General features: G+C 60.5%; 1 protein-coding gene across 8 annotated transcripts in view; it reads left to right on the top strand.

Annotated features, from left to right (window-relative positions):
* LOC148646611 (serine/threonine-protein kinase MARK2-like) overlaps nucleotides 1–17,594 on the top strand; it is a 37,435-nt gene that overhangs the window by 7,916 nt on the left and 11,925 nt on the right. For 4 of the 8 annotated variants that reach the window (XM_088609117.1, XM_088609123.1, XM_088609121.1 and 1 more), the window contains exons 2-14: nucleotides 3,728–3,913; nucleotides 7,620–7,673; nucleotides 10,330–10,378; nucleotides 11,368–11,433; nucleotides 11,600–11,670; nucleotides 12,092–12,148; nucleotides 12,419–12,649; nucleotides 13,426–13,551; nucleotides 13,835–13,937; nucleotides 14,140–14,252; nucleotides 14,496–14,628; nucleotides 14,754–14,920; nucleotides 15,159–15,256. In XM_088609117.1, the coding sequence (XP_088465243.1) occupies nucleotides 3,728–3,913; nucleotides 7,620–7,673; nucleotides 10,330–10,378; nucleotides 11,368–11,433; nucleotides 11,600–11,670; nucleotides 12,092–12,148; nucleotides 12,419–12,649; nucleotides 13,426–13,551; nucleotides 13,835–13,937; nucleotides 14,140–14,252; nucleotides 14,496–14,628; nucleotides 14,754–14,920; nucleotides 15,159–15,256 (1,454 nt within the window). The remainder of the gene's footprint in view (nucleotides 1–3,727; nucleotides 3,914–7,619; nucleotides 7,674–10,329; nucleotides 10,379–11,367; nucleotides 11,434–11,599; nucleotides 11,671–12,091; nucleotides 12,149–12,418; nucleotides 12,650–13,425; nucleotides 13,552–13,834; nucleotides 13,938–14,139; nucleotides 14,253–14,495; nucleotides 14,629–14,753; nucleotides 14,921–15,158; nucleotides 15,257–17,594) is intronic. The other 4 variants (XM_088609118.1, XM_088609120.1, XM_088609124.1 and 1 more) reach the window with 1 other exon arrangement.

Here is a 17,594-nt window from a genome sequence, read left to right as displayed (position 1 = left end):
TCGGCGACCCCTTGATCCGAGCGGAGAGGCAGAGCCTTCAGCGCCGCGCTCCGAAGTTCGGTCCCTCCGGATCGACTCGGGACAGCGCGCTCTCCCTGGTCTGTCGCAGACAGCAGCTCTTCCTCGTGAGGCCCCCTGTCGAGGCCCCCTGTCGGCGCCCCCTGTCCGGCCGGGAGTCAGTCTGGCTCTTGATCTTCCGGGAGCGGTGAGGGGGCGGCCTGCCTCTGTTCCTGTGTTGCCGCGCGGCCGGCGGGGCTCTCTGGAGCCGGGATGAGCTGGGGCTTGCTGAGACGTGTGTGAGCAGGTCCCTCCTGTGTTCGGCCCTTGTTTCTGCCTGAGCTGAACTGCTGGCCAAGTTTTCGCTTGGAAAAGCGGGGCTGCTCATTCTGGGCTTTCTTCCCTCAGAAGGATGTTTAATCCTTGTCCCAGTCTGGGACGAGCCCCTACAGCCCGGAGACCACAGTCCGGGGTCCCAGTCTGGGACGAGCCCCTACAGCCCGGAGACCACAGCCCGGAGACCCCAGTCTGGGTCGAGCCCCTTCAGCCCGGAGACCCCAGTCTGGGTCGAGCCCCTACAGCCCGGAGACCCCAGTCTGGGTCGAGCCCCTACAGCCCGGAGACCCCAGTCTGGGTCGAGCCCCTTCAGCCCGGAGACCCCAGTCTGGGTCGAGCCCCTACAGCCCGGAGACCACAGTCCAGGGTCCCAGTCTGGGTCGAGCCCCTACAGCCCGGAGACCCCAGTCCAGGGTCCCAGTCTGGGTCGAGCCCCTACAGCCCGGAGACCCCAGTCCAGGGTCCCAGTCTGGGTCGAGCCCCTATAGCCCGGAGACCCCAGTTCGGGGTCCCAGTCTGGTTCGAGCCCCTCGTGGCCTGCTCCCGTTTCCTGTGGACTGGGGGGGCACGGAGGCTCGCTCGGAGCCTGGCCTGCACCCCACTCCTCAGTGACGACGTGACAGACCGTGTTGAGAAACGGGTTCTTTTCCAGCGTGTAGGGAGCACCATGTCATGCGTGCGTGCGCGCGCGTGTGTGTGTGTGTGTGCCCGCAGGAGAGGAGAGCAGGGGAAATGACGGGGGGGCGTTGAGTGGTTTCGCAGCTCTGAAGCTGGTGCCAGGCGCCGGTGGAGTCCACACTCTCATGTACTGCTGCCAGGGGACCTGACTTCCTCTCTCTTGGGGTCACCCATCGACTTGCCTTCGTCCGATCTGAGACTGGCGCTGCAGTGGAGTGCTGCTCTCTGTGTGCAGACCAGCCTCCTGCCTCTGCCTCTCTCTCACTCTGCTCCCTCCTCTCCCCTCCATCACTCTCTCTGGCTCACCCTTCTGCACAGTCTCGTTGTGAAAACCCTGCTCCCGTAACCCTGACCCCGATCGTCCCCACAGCCCTCACTCGAGCCCTGGTCAAAGGTCACGACCCCAGCAGGCTGGAGCCTCTCGGGCGCGAAGCCGGAGAAGCTCTGCAGGGGGAACTGCTGGCCAGCCGGGGGCTGTATCTGATCTCCGACAGCCGCGGTCAGATCTGTTTTCCTGCCGCCTGTTTTCGGCGGGTTCTCTCTCTCTCTCTCTGCTGGATGTTCGTCGTATCTCCTTGCTTTGCATGAATTTGCACGGGCTGTGGTGTGAAGTTGTTAAACACATCGGGCTGTCTGTGCAGTCTGTTCCAAGAGCCTCCTTCGGCTCGTAACTCCTGATGCGGATCAGGCCGCTGCTCCCTGATCCCGAGAAATTTTGAAAGGAGCAATTCCCAGGTGGACCTGCTTGATTGGTTCCTAGTTAAACGCTCTTCCTGTCCTTGGTGGGATATCCGTCTTCTGCCTGTGTTTATAGCCCCTGGGCTCACTGTAGACTTCCTCTGCCAAGCCTCGCTGTTCAGCGCAGACAGCCTTGTGGTGTCTGTGATCCGCAGCAGGGACTGGGGCTGAGAGCTCATCAGTGTGAAGGAGCTGGAGGGATGTGTCAGTGAACAGTGCTGCCTCTCTCTCGGCAGGCTGTCTCTCTGTGGGTCGTGTCAGTATCAGTAGTGCTCTGGTCTTTTCATTGCAGCTGTGTCTGTATAAGCCCCTCTCTCTCTCAGTGCAGAGTGTCCAGTCAGTGTGTCTGTATGAACCCCTCTCTCTCTCAGTGCAGTGTTAATGTACTGGAGTGTCCAGTCAGTGTGTCTGTATGAACCCCTCTCTCTCTCAGTGCAGTGTTCATGTACTGGAGTGTCCAGTCAGTGTGTCTGTATGAACCCCCCTCTCTCTCAGTGCAGTGTTAATGTACTGGAGTGTCCAGTCAGTGTGTCTGTATGAACCCCTCTCTCTCTCTCAGTGCAGTGTTAGTGTACTGGAGTGTCCAGTCAGTGTGTCTGTATGAACCCCTCTCTCTCTCAGTGCAGTGTTAATGTACTGGAGTGTCCAGTCAGTGTGTCTGTATGAACCCCTCTCTCTCTCTCAGTGCAGTGTTAGTGTACTGGAGTGTCCAGTCAGTGTGTGTGTATGAACCCCTCTCTCTCTCTCAGTGCAGTGTTCATGTACTGGAGTGTCCAGTCAGTGTGTCTGTATGAACCCCTCTCTCTCTCTCAGTGCAGTGTTAGTGTACTGGAGTGTCCAGTCAGTGTGTCTGTATGAACCCCTCTCTCTCTCAGTGCACTGTTAATGTACTGGAGTGTCCAGTCAGTGTGTCTGTATGAACCCCTCTCTCTCTCAGTGCAGTGTTCATGTACTGGAGTGTCCAGTCAGTGTGTCTGTATGAACCCCTCTCTCTCTCAGTGCAGTGTTAATGTACTGGAGTGTCCAGTCAGTGTGTCTGTATGAACCCCTCTCTCTCTCTCAGTGCAGTGTTAGTGTACTGGAGTGTCCAGTCAGTGTGTCTGTATGAACCCCTCTCTCTCTCTCAGTGCAGTGTTCATGTACTGGAGTGTCCAGTCAGTGTGTCTGTATGAACCCCTCTCTCTCTCTCTCAGTGCAGTGTTAATGTACTGGAGTGTCCAGTCAGTGTGTGTGTGAACCCCTCTCTCTCTCAGTGCAGTGTTCATGTACTGGAGTGTCCAGTCAGTGTGTCTGTATGAACCCCTCTCTCTCTCAGTGCAGTGTTCATGTACTGGAGTGTCCAGTCAGTGTGTCTGTATGAACCCCTCTCTCTCTCAGTGCAGTGTTAATGTACTGGAGTGTCCAGTCAGTGTGTGTGTATGAACCCCTCTCTCTCTCAGTGCAGTGTTAATGTACTGGAGTGTCCAGTCAGTGTGTGTGTGAACCCCTCTCTCTCTCAGTGCAGTGTTCATGTACTGGAGTGTCCAGTCAGTGTGTCTGTATTAACCCCTCTCTCTCTCAGTGCAGTGTTCATGTACTGGAGTGTCCAGTCAGTGTGTGTGTATGAACCCCCCTCTCTCTCAGTGCAGTGTTAGTGTACTGGAGTGTCCAGTCAGTGTGTCTGTATGAACCCCTCTCTCTCTCAGTGCAGTGTTAGTGTACTGGAGTGTCCAGTCAGTGTGTCTGTATGAACCCCTCTCTCTCTCAGTGCAGTGTTAGTGTACTGGAGTGTCCAGTCAGTGTGCCTGTATGAACCCCTCTCTCTCTCAGTGCAGTGTTAGTGTACTGTAATGGCCCTGGTCTTGGGCTTTCTGGGGAGGGGACAAGATTGTGAAATGGAATTCAAAGCGAGCTGGAAGCCAGTGCAGTGGCTCCAGCACAGGGGTGATGCGGTGCTCCAGGATTTGCGCTGATCCGTCTCTCCCTCTCTCGGCGGCAGCACTCCACGGGACACTCGGACAGCTCCAAGTCGGGTGGGCGCCCCAGCATGCCGCGCTGCCGGACCTCGCTCGGCACCACCGTGGACGAGCAGCCTCACATCGGCAACTACCGGCTGCTCAAGACGATCGGCAAGGGCAACTTCGCCAAGGTCAAGCTGGCACGCCACGTGCTCACGGGGAAAGAGGTGAGCGCCGGGCTCCGGGAGGGGGGTGGCGTTCGGGGGTGCCCCGCGGAGCTCCCCCGGAATCGCTACAGGCCTGCTTGTGCAGTTCCAGGCTGATGACAGTCTCTCCTCCCCGGAGAATCCCAGAACTCTGGTGTGGCTGACCCTCCTGCTCCCTTTCCCCCCTGTTTTCCTGCTTTTCTTCCTCTCTCCCCCCAGGAGCTCACTAATCCCAGACACAGGAGCTGCCCACACAGCGCCACGCTCCCTCTCCCTCTCCCTCGGCCTGCCGTTACCTTGGCAACTGCCTGCAGGCTTCCCGTGTTTTTTTTTTTAATGAATCCTGGCCTCCGGAGTCGTGTTTAGTCTGCAGTGAAACACGGGAGAGCTGGAACTCGCACTCCTGTCCGCGCAGACATACCGAGACTGTCTCCCTCTCCGCTGTAGGCAATGAGTTTACACACTGGGGAATTAGCAGGGCTGAGGGCGAGAGGAGAGGGACAGCAGTGTCTCCATGTCTCCAGTCAGGAGTGTGTCAGTGTGTGAATTCAGGGGCAGTGTGAGAGGAGAGGGACAGCAGTGTCTCCAGTCCAGTCAGGAGTGTGTCAGTGTGTGAATTCAGGGGCAGTGTGAGAGGAGAGGGACAGCAATGTCTCCATGTCTCCAGTCAGGAGTGTGTCAGTGTGTGAATTCAGGGGCAGTGTGAGAGGAGAGGGACAGCAGTGTCTCCAGTCCAGTCAGTAGTGTGTCAGTGTGTGAATTCAGGGGAGTGTGAGAGGAGAGGGACAGCAGTGTCTCCAGTCCAGTCAGGAGTGTGTCAGTGTGTGAATTCAGGGGCAGTGTGAGAGGAGAGGGACAGCAGTGTCTCCAGTCCAGTCAGGAGTGTGTCAGTGTGAGAGGAGAGGGACAGCAGTGTCTCCAGTCCAGTCAGGAGTGTGTCAGTGTGAGAGGAGAGGGACAGCAGTGTCTCCAGTCCAGTCAGGGGTGTGTCAGTGTGTGAATTCAGGGGAGTGTGAGAGGAGAGGGACAGCAGTGTCTCCAGTCCAGTCAGGAGTGTGTCAGTGTGTGAATTCAGGGGCAGTGTGAGAGGAGAGGGACAGCAGTGTCTCCAGTCCAGTCAGGAGTGTGTCAGTGTGTGAATTCAGGGGCAGTGTGAGAGGAGAGGGACAGCAGTGTCTCCAGTCCAGTCAGGAGTGTGTCAGTGTGTGAATTCAGGGGCAGTGTGAGAGGAGAGGGACAGCAGTGTCTCCAGTCCAGTCAGGAGTGTCAGTGTGTGAAAGAGCTGATGATGTTAAACTTCTGAAGTGTGTGAAATCATGGGTGCAGCTTATCGGGACAGGTGGTGATGTGTTGCCTTTCCCTCCCAGGATTGTCAACATCTTTATCTGCGTGTGTTTTGTTGCCTCCGAGTGCTGTATCAGGGAACATGACAGACAGATCTGGCACACACTCCTGTCCTTTCAGCCCCCTGTCTGCTTCTTTCTGTCTTTCTCCCTTGCATCCATACTTCTCTTTTCCAATCTCTCCATCCCCTTTCTCTCTCTCTCGTTCCTCCTTCTCTCCCTTTCTGTTCCTTGTAGTCTCTCTGTTTGTCCCCCCCCCCCTCCCAGCCCGTGCCTGTCGGTCTGCCCCCGGCGGCGAGATCGGAACGCTGCCTGTGTCCCAGGCACCACTCGGGACTGTCACACACCTTGTAGCGTCTCTATTTTGGGATTTCATTTTGGTAGTTGTCCAACATGGCTCTCTAGCCAGTTAAATTTGTCTGTACTTCTTGGAAGTTAAATATTCTTGATGGGACTCTGGCTTCGGTCTCCAGGCTGTAGGGGCTCATCCTGGACTGGGACTCTGAACTGGGGTCTCCGGGCTGTAGGGGCTCGTCCTGGATTGGGACCCTGGACTGAGGTCTCCGGGCTGTAGGGGCTCGTACTGGACTGGGACCCTGGACTGAGGTCTCCGGGCTGTAGGGGCTCGTACTGGACTGGGACCCTGGACTGAGGTCTCCGGGCTGTAGGGGCTCGTACTGGACTGGGACCCTGGACTGAGGTCTCCATGCTACAGGGGCTCGTTCTGGGCTGGGACTCTGAACTGGGGTCTCCAGGCTGTAGGGGCTCGTCCTGGACTGGGACTCTGAACTGGGGTCTCCAGGCTGTAGGGGCTCGTCCTGGGCTGGGACTCTGAACTGGGGTCTCCAGGCTGTAGGGGCTCGTACTGGACTGGGACCCTGGACTGGGGTCTCTGGGCTGTAGGGGCTCGTACTGGACTGGGACCCTGGACTGAGGTCTCCATGCTGTAGGGGCTCGTCCTGGACTAGGACCCTGGACTGGGGTCTCCGGGCTACTGGAGGCTTGACTGGAAATGCAGACAATTTTCATGTAACACGAATGATCAGAACACAGCATTGACATTGAAAAGGGTGGAGGGTTTCAGAGGACAACTCCGGGCAGCTTGTCGAAAGCACTGGGGCCGTGTGTGTGTGTGTGTGTGTGTGTGTGTGTGTGTGTGTGTGTGAGAGAGTAAGACTCGGCCTGCTGGTGACAGGGTGAGCCCCACCCTACGCGCCAGTCTTGATAGGGGCTGGGAGAAGGACTTTGTACCGTCTGTGCGGGGGAGCACACCTGAAACAGTGTGCCGACAGAGTCGCTCCTGAGAGCTGAGCGTCTGGGAGGAGCTCGGGCGATATCGAAGTGCGCTCGCTCTCCCATCGGCTCGGCACAGCAGTCTGACCCCTCTCTCTGGGCTTCCTGCTCTTTTTGTATAACAGGTTTGAACTGGAGATTTAATCAGGGTTAGTTTTATCTTCATCGGGTCCGTGTCTGGGTCACACAGTCCAGAGCCCGCCGGTCCGGTCTGGGTCACACAGTCCAGAGCCCGCCGGTCCGGTCTGGGTCACACTGTGCCCCTACAGTCCAGAGCCCGCCGGTCCAGTCTGGGTCACACTGTACCCCTACAGTCCAGAGCCCACCGGTCCAGTCTGGGTCACACTGTACCTCTACAGTCCAGAGCTCGCCGGTCCGGTCTGGGTCACGCTGTACCCCTACAGTCCAGAGCCCGCCGGTCCAGTCTGGGTCACGCTGTACCCCTACAGTCCAGGGCCCGCCGGTCCAGTCTGGGTCACGCTGTACCCCTACAGTCCAGAGCCCGCCGGTCCGGTCTGGGTCACGCTGTACCCCGATCTTGCTGGGTGTCGTCTGGGTCAGATGTCAGCCAGCAGTGGCCAGGAGTCCCACTGGTTGACCCCTGCCAGCCTCGCCGCTCGCTTGGGTATTAAAACCCCGTCAGGGCTGTGACCTGCCTTGGTTTCGAGCGCTGCTTAACGGACTCTGCCCCTGCTCAGCCAGATCAGCCCGGGGTTTTTCCTGCAGGTCCCTCTGTTGGACCGGGCGGACTGGCGGAGCGTGTTTGTTTGATGTGTCCTGATGCCTCGACGAGCACAAAAGCTGAATCTTCCCCCCTCCTTGCACACGCAGTTTAAATAGTTGGCCTTTGTTGGTGAAGCAGAAATGACACAATGAATACAGTCATAACTTCGCTTTTTATTGAGTCGGAATAAGGGGAACTAAACTAAAACGTGCACGACCTGTTGAGTACCGTATGACTCGTGTCTCGTGCTGCTGATAAAACCGGGAGTGGATCGGACTGCTGACCCTGCACAGAACCGTGTGAGGGGCTGCCCAGGACTGCGGGCCAGGAGCTGAGCTCTAACCCTCTTTATGTTCCTCCCTTCCAGGTGGCTGTGAAGATCATAGACAAGACCCAGCTGAACTCTTCTAGCCTCCAGAAGGTGAGAGACGCAGACGAGCGCGGGTCACAGCAGGAGAGGCCCGGCCCGTTGTTGACCAGCCTGCAGGGGCTCGTGGGTCTGCAGGATGCCTATTGTAGGACATTCTGGCCTGCATAGCTGTGAAGGAGACTGGTTTTGCAGCAGCAGCCCGTGGTTGTTCAAAATCCCTTCTAGGAATGATCCCATTGCTAAAAAAAATTGGTTAAGAAAAATTGATAAAAACAAAATAGGGACCAGTAATTAAAGAGATTACAAACGAGAAGAGCTCCATAACAGATCTGAAACTCTTAAGATTACGAGGGGTGAAGATTTGCGTGTTCGTATTCCTCCAAGGCTTCGTGAAAGTCAACAGAGCAGACCTCTTCTGGAAAATGCAAACCAGGGGACACAAGTGGAAAGTCGCAAGAAATTCATTTAAAACTGGCGGGGGGGGGGCATTGCTTTACACTGAGGGTGGCGGGAGTATGGAACAAGCTGCCCAGCCGCATAGTTGAAGCGGATACCCTGGTGTCTTTTAAGAAACGGGTGGATGAGATCCTCCAGTCAGGACTGGGGGGGGGAGGGGGGGAGAATCGTCTTTACACAAAGAGTGGTGGGGGCGTGGAAGAAGCTGCCCAGCCATGTTGTGGAAGCCCATACCCTGGCTTCTTGCAAGTTGCCGTTGCCGTGTGTGGAGAGATCCTGGGATAAACTCAGTACTAATTACCAAACGGGCTGCTCCGGAGGTTGCCGGCCGCCCTTGCAGAGGCCCCGGGCCCGGCCGGTTTTCGCAGGCTCGTTACCCGGCGTTCGAGGGCGTTGGCGTGAACGGCCAGGCATTCGCTTTCAAAAGCGGTGTCGACGTGCGCCTGCTTCCCTGTTCTAAAAGGCGGGTTGTCCTCCCTCCGGCGTTCCGGTGGGAGAGGCCGCTGGGGCAGAGCGCCCTGGGGTGTGTCTGGAATGAGAACGGCTCTCTCGGGGGGGGTGTGTGTGTGTGTGTGGCAGACTGCTGCACTGGTTGCGCGGGGCGTGTCCGCGCTGTGATTTCCAGAACCTGTTTGCCAGCGGGGAGCGAGGGGGAAGTTCACCCTGCGTGCGTCCTGCTGTTTTGCGACTGGGTTGGCGAGGGCAGCTATCTCCTGCCCGGCCCCAGCGGTCTCCTCCAGTTCCACCACAGCTTACAGGAAGCCGGTTGCGCTGGAGCTGAGTCGGCCTTGCGTTGCAATCGCGTCAGCAGGTGCTCCGTCGCCCTGCCACCCACGCCCAGAGCTCGTTTCGGGGACCTGGAGGGCGAGCGTGCCCCAGCGTCGCTCCACCTGGAGAGGAGCCAGGAGTCTCAGCGCAGTCCAGCGACGGCTTGAGATGATTTAAGATTGTGACGAAAAAGCGAAACCATTTGCAGAGCACTGGGAGAAGACGCCCACAGCGTCCTGGACTCCAGCAGTGTCGCGGAAAAGTTTAGAACCCTGGCGCTACCTCTGTCGGTACTGTGAATAATAGTCACTGCCTTTCAGTTGCTCCTGAGGCATCGCGTCCCGCAGGTGTCTCTTTAAAAGTTCTCAAGCCAGATCAGGCGTGATGACAAGCCAGAGTCGGGTCATTACCCATCTACTCCCACTGCGCAGCAGTCTTATCCGCTCCAGGTGTGACAGATCTCTCTGTCTGACTCCCAGTGCGCAGCAGTCCGAGCCACACCAGGTCTTACAGGGCGCAGGCCTCCCTTGCCCAGTGTACAGTGTCTGCTTTGGGCCTTCGTTAGAATGGTTTGGGTCTCGTGGAGCTGGTAAAACCCGAAGCTGCCCTGATCTGACGCCTCCGGGGTGTGATCGAACCCCAGACAGGCGTGTTTGCGCAGGAGGAAGCCTGCAGCCCTGTCGCTTTCTCACGCTCGTCATGAAAGCTGTGCTCCCCCCGCCGCGGGCCTCGTGATCCAGCCTGAGAGACCTGTCCGGTCACTTCTCCACTGCTCTGGGGAAGGGGGGGGGCCGCGCTGGCACACAGAGGCTCCCCGGACGGTTTTTGCTCGGCGGTTTTCCGAAACTCTCCTGGCTGGCGCAGTGCTGTGCCGGTGAGATTCCCGGCCTGTTCCGAGTTCAGACACCGGAGCCTTTCCGCAGCGAGACCAAGGGTCTCAGCGGGTCCCCCAGGAGGAGGCGGTACTGACTCGGTGCTCTGTCTGTCTGGGAGCGCAGGGGCTGGCAGCAGTGTTAGGGCAGATCGCTCTTTCCTGTAGTGGGGTGTCCAGGGGTGAACACAGCTTACTGCTGGTCCTTGAGACACTCTCCCCACGCACACACACGCAAGTACACACACATACGCAGCCTGATTTTGGCTGCCTCCTTTCTTTGAATCTAGACAGGCTAACTGCCCTTATCTCTCTCTCTCTCTCTCCCCCCCTGTCCCAACGAGGGAGCTGATGGAGGGCCCTTCTCTCCTCCTTCCTCTCTCATCTCTGGCCAAGCCGCTGGGTCTCTTAGGTCGGTGTCGGGGGGGGGGAGGGGGGGAAATGACAGAAAATGAGTCTCTGCGACTTCCTGCCTGGAGGGGGTAAGGGGGGAGGTCTGAGCGTGGCCGGGCTCTCGGGCAGCTGCACCCCTGGGCAGACGTGAAGTGACTTGTTTCTCCTTCTCTCTCTCTCTCTCTCCCCCCCCCCCTTCACCCTCGAACCCTTCCACAGCTCTTTCGGGAAGTCCGCATAATGAAGCTCCTGAATCACCCCAATATAGGTGAGTGTGCCGCGGGTCTGGGTCTGGGCTGTCCTGCGGGGAAGAGCGCGGCGCGGCGGCGTCTCGGTCTGCAGCACGCAGGGTGGGGATCCCCTGGGTCCGTCCCACTGCGCCGGCGGGGGGGTGGCATCCGCGGGGTTCTGTGGGAGGTCGGCCCGGCCTTGCCGGTCAGCGGGGAGTGAGAATTGTTGGACCCAAGCTGGAGGGGCAGGGAGGGGGTACTTAAAACCATTTCCAGCGCGGTAAAATGCAGAGACAACCCCGCCGGCATGTGGCGGCAGCAGCGTTGTTATTGACATCCCACCACGCGGAAGCGAGGTCAGGGTGTTGGTAGCCCAGTAGGGGGCGCTGAGTTTCCAAACCATCGACCCAGGGGGCTGTGCTGTTGGCTGGCGTGTTGCCCCGAGGTCCGCGCCGGGCTGCTCCGGGGCTCCTCTTGAACGGGTGAAATATTCCTCACCTGCTTCCCCGGCTGGGAGCTGTGCTTCTCGTCAGGGGCTCCCCGTTCCGAAATGATTTGGGCCCTGTGAAGGCGAGGGGTTATCGTTTCAAAGGCGGAGAGAGACCGCCGCGGGTCCGGGCGCCGGCGGAAGATGGGGTTACTCTGCATCGGCGAAGGCCTGGTGCTGTTGGGGATGGGGGGGGCGAGGGCCTGGTGCTGTTGGGGATGGGGGGGGCGAGGGCCTGGTGCGGACGCTCGCGCAGGAAGTCGGATGTTTACAGACCGTCTCGGCCGGGGTTGGCGAAGCGTGGCGTCTGGCGGGGAGCGGCCCCGTCTGCAGCGTCCAGCCGTCAAGAGGCTGATCGCTATCTGTCCAGGGGACGCGCACGTCCCTTCCCATCAACCCCCTCCCACACGGGGCCGGCAGGGGGGCCAGGCTGGCAACACTTGGGGGGGGGGGGGGGGACCGAGAGGAAGTGACCTGGGGGGAAGAGTGTCGGGGTTGCGCAGGCTGCCTGGTTGATGCTGTGATTGTTGTCGTCTGCAGTTAAGTTATTTGAGGTGATAGAAACGGAGAAGACGCTGTATCTCGTGATGGAGTACGCCAGTGGAGGTGAGTGAGCCCACAGGCCTGACGTCTCACACACTTGCACCCCCTCACGGTTTCGGGGGAGGGCGGAGGTCTTGTGCTCCTTTTCAGGGGTGGCATGACGGAGGTCTTCGCCCAGGCTGAATGTCTGACTCTCTCTCTCTCTCTCTCTCTCGCCCTCCCCTCGCAGGCGAAGTGTTCGACTACCTCGTCGCACACGGCAGGATGAAAGAGAAGGAGGCGCGGGCCAAATTTCGGCAGGTGAGTCCCCCCCCCGGACGTGCCGGACGGGATTCTGGGATTGATTCTGAGCGCCTGACCGCCGCCAGGCGAGGAGGTTGGGGGCTGGCTGGTCGCCCGCGGGGCGCCCTGTTCGTGCCCGTCGGGGAAAGCTCCGGGAGTGGGGGGCGCTCGCTGCTGTGACCGGGGTTCCCCAAAGGGGGGGCGTGTGATCGGCTGAGCGCTGACCACTCTAGGGGTTGGGGTTGGCCGGCTGGCCGGCGTCCTGCTGGCGTGACTGTGACTGTGACTGGTCTGCCGTCTTGAGCTGCGTGTGTGTGTGTGTGTGTGTGTGTGTGTGTGCGTGTGTCCCAGTGTGTGAGATATTGCCATCTGATCTGTGCTGGGATGTGGTTGAATCTTTTGCTCACCTCCACTCCCCCCCCCTCTCTCTCTGGTGCAGATCGTGTCGGCGGTGCAGTACTGCCACCAGAAGTGCATCGTGCACCGGGATCTGAAGGTAAGAGCCGCGTCGGCCCCCAGCGCCCGGGCACGCCTGTCTGTGGTCCACGCCAGCCACCAGGGCAGAGGGTGAGAGAGAGAGAGAGAAAGAGAGAGAGAGACCGGGGGCCTGTCCCCATGGGGAAAGAAACTGAGCTGGTGGCCCCATGAGCGAGAGAGAACCAGGCAGAGAAAGAGCCCCTTACTGAAGGGTGCCCTTCCCTTCCCAGGAGTGCTAGACTTTCACCCAGGCCACACGTTAATCGCTGCCACACTCCCTCCCTCCCAGGCCGAGAACCTCCTCCTGGACGCGGACATGAACATCAAGATCGCCGACTTCGGCTTCAGCAACGAGTTCACCCTGGGGAACAAGCTGGACACTTTCTGCGGCAGCCCCCCCTACGCCGCGCCCGAGCTCTTCCAGGGCAAGAAGTACGACGGGCCCGAGGTGGACGTCTGGAGCCTGGGCGTCATCCTGTACACGCTGGTCAGCGGCTCGCTGCCCTTCGACGGGCAGAACCTCAAGGCGAGTTGCGGAGCGCAGGGCGATTGTTCTACGGCAGTGTCCCCCCCCAGCCCTGGTCCTGGAGAGCCCCAGGCCAGTCAGTCTTAGAGGTCACCCTGAATCGGGGGTCCCCCAGCCCCGGTCCCGATTGTTCTACGGCAGTGTCCCCCCCCAGCCCTGGTCCTGGAGAGCCCCAGGCCAGTCAGTCTTAGAGGTCACCCTGAATCGGGGGTCCCCCAGCCCCGGTCCCGGTCAAACCCCGAACTCGCTCTCCTAGGGCGCCCTTCCGTGCGAAGGTGTGCCGGGGTGACGTACAGAGCAGGCCCCCAAGGCCTTGCGCAAGAGGAGAGCTCCAGGCGTCGCGCCCAAGAATCTCGAAGCGCAGCTCTCCCTCTGCCTTCCTGAGCGCGCCGCCCCAGGAACGGCTGTTAGTCAAGAAACCCGTTTTTCAGCTCCCGGCGGCAGAACCTGCTTGGGCTGGCCGGCCCGGGATCCCGAGAGGCCGGTCTGGCTGGTGCTGCTTTCTCGATTTCCCGAAGCCCCGGGGGTTCTGCCTCACTGCCGGCGCCGCGCTGTCCCGGAGAGCCCGGGTCTGGTGCTGGAAAGTGATCTGGGAACGTGATCTGGGGCGCCGCGGGCGAGACTCGAGGCTCCCAGGTCTGGGAGGTCGGGCAGGGGCGGGGTTTTGTGGCGGCGTCTTGCGCGCCCCAGACTCGACGCCCTGTCCGGTGTCAGATTTTGACTCCTTTTCCTCCGTCTCTGCCTGTACGTCCCCCCACCTCTTCCCCCACCCACAGGAGCTGAGGGAGCGTGTGCTCAGGGGCAAGTACAGGATCCCCTTCTACATGTCCACCGACTGCGAGAACCTGCTCAAGAAGTTCCTCATCCTCAACCCGGCCAAGAGAGGCAGCCTTGAGGTCAGTACGGCCAGCGCGCGGTGCGACCCGTGCCCACCACCAGGGGGCTCTCCGTGAGACACAGACAGGGAGAGAGGCTGGGGGTCAGGGCGCGGGGTCGGCCGTTTATACGGCGCCCCTGGAGCAGCTGGGGTGAAGGGCCTCGCTCAGGGGCCCAGCGGAGTAGGATTCCTCTGTGTCCAGACTGGGTGACGCTCATTCTCTCCCGCTGAACCTGTCCTCGTCTTGTCCTGCCTCCCCTAACTGTCCGCCTGCCCCTCCCCCTCCCTGTCCGTCCCTCAAGCAGCAGATCATGAAGGATCGCTGGATGAACGTGGGCCACGAAGACGAGGAGCTGAAGCCCTACCTGGAGCCGGAGCCCGACTACAAGGACCCCAAGAGGACAGGTGAGGAACTGCAGGGCCGGTGGGGTTGAGGGGCAGCTCGGGACTGGCGCCAGAGACGTTCTGTGGTGACCGAGCCGCGGATTGCCGCCAGGGGGGGCCTCTTCCTGTCCCGGCGGCGCGCTCGTCCGCGCTGTGGCAGAGCGGCCCTGTGGGCGCGGTGCCGCCTCTTCCTGACAGCTGCTCTGGTGCGTTTCCCCTGCAGAGGTGATGATCCAGATGGGATACACGCAGGAGGAGATCCAGGACTCGCTCGTCAACCAAAAATACAACGAAATCATGGCCACCTATCTGCTGCTGGACTACAGGACCTCCGAGGTGGGCAAACCTGGGTGCAGTGGCCCTCTGCGCTCATATAGCCTTTCACTTCTGCTCACGGTGCTGAGCAACGTGGGTGCTGTACAGTGTCCCGCGAGGGGTGCGCAGTGGGATTGAGATGTGTTTTCCGATATTGTTTCTTCCTTGGAAACGTGGTGGTGTTAGTGGGTTTGTGGGAAAGGCTTGTGGGAACGCTGGGGGGGGCCCTGACTGACTGACTCCCGCCCTCTTCTCTTCGTCCAGCTGGACGACGGCGGCAACCTGTCGATAAAGCCCCGCCCAGGAAGTGACCTCACGAACAGCAACGTCCAGTCCCCTCCACACAAGGTACAGCGCAGCGTGTCCAGTCAGAAGCCCCGGAGACAGGCGGACCAAGGTGAGTGGGGGGAGGGGGCAGGGCGAGGGGCAGCGGGACGGGGGAGTCGTGGGGGGAGTGGGGGTTTCATAGGTGCCCTGCGAATAAAGCAAGCTGGTGGCGACTCTCTTTCCTCCCTCTCGCAGGCTCCTCTGTCTCCTCCTCCTCCTCCAAGCGCTCTCAGTCCGGAGCGTCGGACACCAAGCACCACTCCGAGGACACGGGGAGGAAGGGCTCGGGCAGCTCCGCCAAGGTCCCGGCCAGCCCCCTGACCCCCGCCGACCGCAAGAAGGGGACCCCCACCCCCTCCACCGTGAGTGTCGCCCCCACCCGGAGAGCGGCTCTCCTCCGTCCTCCCCAGGTGTCCCGCCAGGCCCACGGGCCTTTTATAGAGGCCTTCCACAGGGACCCCGGCTGAGCAATTCATTAACGGCCTGAAAGCTTGGCCAAGAGCAGGCACCCCACCCCCCACCCCCCACCGCGGTGTCCACTCCGCTGTCCTGCCCCCTGTCTCCTCTCTCCCGCTCACCCTGTCTCCGGCCCTCTTGCAGAATAGCATCCTGTCGACCGGTACGAGTCGGAGCCGAAACTCCCCGCTGATGGAGCGAGCCACTCTGGGGCAGGGCACAGTGCAGAACGGCAAGGACAGGTAACCTCTCTCTCTCTCCCTCTCGCTCGCCCTCCCTCCCCGGTCCCTGGCTGCGGCCTGCCAGCGCCGGGCTCTCCGGGGATTATCACCGGGCCGGGCCGGATTACCGGCACCTCCAGCGCTGGGGCTCCTGTGGCCGCGCCCACACGCGCCCACACGCGCGCACACGCGCGGCGCGGATGAGCCTCTGATCCCATCAGCTCGGAGAGCTCCCGCGGGGAGGGAGAGCAGGGATAAAGACGGATATCCCCTAACCCCGGATTTGCAGCACTTCTGCGGATTAGAGAGCAGGAAGGTGAGGGCGGAGGAGGGTTTGGAAGGGGAGGGCGCTCTTCCTCAAAGCCAATTTGATATCATCCCCTGTCTGATCCTGAGAGTTTCCTCCTGGGAGCAGTCGCTCTGTGTGGAGACGTTGCTGCCTCTTTGGGGGATCCTGACCGTGGTGATAGCTGCTTGCGTTCCACCCAGAGAGCTTGAGTGCTTCACGGATAGGAGGAGGAGACCCACTACATTCCCAGCAGCCCCCACCTGGGAGACGCACAGCGGTCATTCCGCCCCAGCAGCCCCCACCTGGGAGACGCACAGCGGTCATTCCGCCCCAGCGGCCCCCACCTGGGAGACGCACAGCGGTCATTCCGCCCCAGCAGCCCCCACCTGGGAGACGCACAGCGGTCATTCCGCCCCAGCAGCCCCCACCTGGGAGACGCACAGCGGTCATTCCGCCCCAGCAGCCCCCAGGTGGGGAGACACACAGCGGTCATTCCGCCCCAGCAGCCCCCAGGTGGGGAGACACACAGTGGTCATTCCGCCCCAGCAGCCCCCAGGTGGGGAGACACACAGTGGTCATTCTGCCCCAGCAGCCCCCAGGTGGGAGATGCACAGTGGTCATTCTGCCCCAGCAGAATTTGCTCCGGCCAGCGCGGTCCGGGACAGAGAGGGAGGATCGGCAGTGGGGAAACTCCGAGGCAGCGGCTGACATTTACCCAGCAGCCTCGCTGAGCGCTGTGGACCTCTCCCCGTCTTCCTAAAGCTCGCTCCGAACTTTATCCCAGAATACCCGAGCAGGAAACCCCGACGCCCAGCAGAACGGCGCCCAGGGAGACTTCATTCCAACCCTCCTTCTCCAATATACGCCAAACACGGGCCGTTGGCGCGTGGTGGCGCAGTGGCGTGGCGGTCAGCGTGCGGTACTTATACAGCGAATCTATAGGCCAAGCTAGCCTAACCTACACCCATGTGAGTGTGGTCCCCTGCCCTTCACCAATAGAGTAATCAATCAGGTGACCACAGGTGACCACACACACACACTCTCCCTCTTCCACTCCTTCTGTTCTTACTGCTGGATTCGCCACAGGAGAGCTAACAGCCCCAGCTTCCATTAACACGCTATCCCTTCCTGCTGCCATGGGCCGATTTCCTGTCTGCGTCCGGCTCGAGTGTCTGCTCGTCCAACCCCGCCCCCCCCCCCCCCCCCCGGAGCTGCTCGTGAACTTCACCAGCAGCGCCTGACCGCTGGGCAGAGGGTCCTGGTCCTGGCTTCCCATCCCTCACAGGCTGGATCCCCTTGCTGCACGCCTGCTGCATGTGCCCACTTATCCCGCGGGATTATAGGATTGATCCCACCTAGATATGGCCACTCGCTCGGAGCCTTGCGGTTTTAAAAATGAGCAGGTTTGCGGCTGTGGCGGGGGGGAGGGGGGGGCTGTGCACAACACCAGGCACAGAAAGGGAGCGCCTCAAACACAGAGCAGGGCCTTGTGCATTCACCCTGCAGGGCCTGATGCAGATGCTCACACTGGAGACCCATGCGCCATGGGAGAGGGGGGATGGGGGCACAGAAAGGTGGGAATGTAGCAGTGCCACCCTGCTTGGCTCGGGGGGGCGGGGGGGGGGCTCTCCTGTGTGTCCGCGCAGCAATGCGGCAGCAGGAGACCGGGATTTAAACATCGAGCAGTCGGCTTCATCCCTCTCCTGTAACTGGCCTCATGAGTGTTCCTCGCTCCTCACGGGTGCTCTCCTGTCATCTGCTTCCTCTGCTGTCAGCCACGACTGTAGTTTCTTGTGTTTCCAGCACCACGCCGCCGGGCCTGTCCAGCTTTTTTCCTCGTTCTCTGAAGCTGCTGGGCCCGCCGCGCCCACACCCACGCTGCTCAGCTGTCTGTGTGAAACTGTCGCTACATGCTTCGCCTCGCCTCGCCCCGCCGGGCGCTGGTGCCCGTCTTGTTTTGTTTTTGTATTCCGATTTCCTTGTTTCAGCCTCTTGAGTATGTGTTGTTCGCCTCCCTCGAGGTTGGTGTTAACCATTAACCCCCCTCACCCCCCCCCTCCTCGTGTCTGT

The sequence above is a fragment of the Lepisosteus platostomus genome, chromosome 16 (genome assembly GCF_059453375.1).
Source record: "Lepisosteus platostomus isolate fLepPlt1 chromosome 16, fLepPlt1.hap1, whole genome shotgun sequence".
Classification (NCBI taxonomy): domain Eukaryota; kingdom Metazoa; phylum Chordata; class Actinopteri; order Semionotiformes; family Lepisosteidae; genus Lepisosteus; species Lepisosteus platostomus.
Note: the sequence above shows the minus strand (reverse complement) of the source record. Positions and strands in the feature narration are given on the sequence as shown.